We start from the raw sequence: 2,039 nt of genomic DNA, 5'->3' as shown, positions 1-2,039 counted from the left end.
TGGTTTCTAAATAGTAATCAACTTCTCTGCTTTTTCCAGGTTCTTTTTTTTTCCCCAGAAGATTCCTGTTTGTTCTACCAAAAAATTGGATCTGGGCGCTTTTGTTTGAAACTATGAAACAAACAGAAGAATGTGTGTGGATTTAAAACTGTTGTATTTAACAAGTTGTGGAGTGAGAAGTACTGGAGAAATTGCTTGCTCTATTGCTCGCTGTAGATCTACTACAAATTGTTTCTGATGCAGCTGAGAAAAATGCAGACCCTTAAAAAGGAACACGGACCTGTTGACACAAGTAGCAATGTGGACAAAATCATGGTACTTAAATCTACTTTAGCAGAAGTGTCTGAAGAGTTGTCTACAAATGAAGAAATACTACTTACTGAAGCAAGTAGTGGAAAAAGCAAATCTTCAGCTTGTCGAAGAAAGCGAGAATTCATTCCGGATGAAAAGAAAGATGCTATGTACTGGGAGAAAAGGCGGAAAAATAACGAAGCTGCCAAAAGGTCTCGTGAAAAACGACGACTGAATGACCTTGTCTTAGAGAACAAACTAATTGCACTGGGAGAGGAGAATGCCACTTTGAAGGCGGAGCTGCTTTCGTTGAAGCTAAAGTTTGGTTTAATTAGTTCTGCAGCCTATGCCCAAGAGATACAGAAACTCAGTAGCTCAACAACTGTGTATTTCCAAGACTATCAAAGTTCCAAACCAAACATTAACTCATTTGTAGATGAACATGAGCCATCTGTAGTTGGTAGCAGTTGTATTTCTGTCATTAAGCATTCTCCTCAAAGCTCTACGTCAGATATGTCTGAAACGTCATCAGTAGAGCATGCTCAAGCAAGTTGCATACAAAGCAACTGCAGAAGTCCTGAAAATAAGTTCCAGATTATAAAACAGGAGCCTATGGAATTGGAGAGAGAGCCAAGAGATGACAGAGGTTCATATAAAGCATCCATATATCCAAACTACATGGGAACTACCTTCAACATGTACTCACATTCTCCTCCTCTCTTGCAAGTTAATAGGTCCTCCAGTAATTCCCCTAGAACTTCAGAAACTGATGATGGAGTTGTAGGAAAGTCATCTGATGGAGAAGATGAGCAGCAGGTTCCTAAGGGTCCAATCCATTCTCCAGTTGAACATAAAAATGTTCACGCAACAGTTAAAGTTCCAGAAGTGAATTCTTCTGCTTTGCCTCACAAGCTTCGAATTAAAGCCAAAGCCATGCAAGTTAAAGTGGAAGCAATGGATAATGACTATGATGCCACACAGAAATTGTCATCGCCTATTGATATGTCCTCAAAAAGACATTTTGAGCTTGAAAAACATGGTGCACAGAACTTGGTGCATTCTTCTCACACTCCTTTCTCAGTTCAGGTGACAAATATCCAAGACTGGTCACTCAAACCAGAACTTTGGCATCAAAAAGAACTCAATGTAAAAATTCAGAATGGTTGCAAAACTGGAGTTGAAATAAAAGACAATGTCTACAATGTCTCGGAGTCTGAGAGCCTGTATTTGAAGCAGGGCATAGCAAACTTATCTGCAGAGGTTGCTTCACTTAAAAGACTTATAACTACACAACAAATTTCTGCATCAGACTCTGGTTAGGTTACTACTGAGTAAAGGCTTGTTGTTTAAGAAGATGTCATTTGCAGTGGATAAATGTTTTGTATTATACTGAATTTTCACTGGACTTGTGATGTCATTTCACTGTAATGTTCACATAACATCTGATTGGTGTCTTTTTGTGCACAAATTATTATGAAGACTAGGTTGTATTATGATCACTATGCCTTGTGTATAGTCAAGTAGCCTGTACAAAGGCTGATATAGTGAACTTTTCTTTTTGTTGTTCTACTATAAAGTGTGTAAGTTACCAGTTACAATAAAACATCGGTGACAAACACAGGACATGTACTCTAATTGATTAAACTTGTAAATAAGTTGTTAATTAAAAAAAATGGCTTTTTCTTACACTGTGCTCAACTTCACTTACATGTTTGGTTTTTACAGCTTAACTTAACCAAATTACAGTT

General features: G+C 37.7%; 1 protein-coding gene across 1 annotated transcript; it reads left to right on the top strand.

The window, feature by feature from the left end:
• Positions 1-237: 237 nt before the first annotated feature.
• NFIL3 (nuclear factor, interleukin 3 regulated) lies at positions 238-1,611 on the top strand (the record flags this gene model as incomplete). The annotated part of the gene is made up of 1 exon (XM_079548711.1): positions 238-1,611. The coding sequence occupies one exon, from the start codon at positions 238-240 to the stop codon at positions 1,609-1,611; it is 1,374 nt and encodes a 457-aa protein (XP_079404837.1).
• Between the last annotated feature and the right edge of the window lie 428 nt (positions 1,612-2,039).

The sequence above is a fragment of the Tetrao urogallus genome, assembly GCF_951394365.1.
Source record: "Tetrao urogallus genome assembly, chromosome: Z".
Taxonomy (NCBI): domain Eukaryota; kingdom Metazoa; phylum Chordata; class Aves; order Galliformes; family Phasianidae; genus Tetrao; species Tetrao urogallus.
The sequence above is the reverse complement of the archived record's forward strand: the minus strand, read 5'-3'. Positions and strand labels throughout refer to the sequence as shown.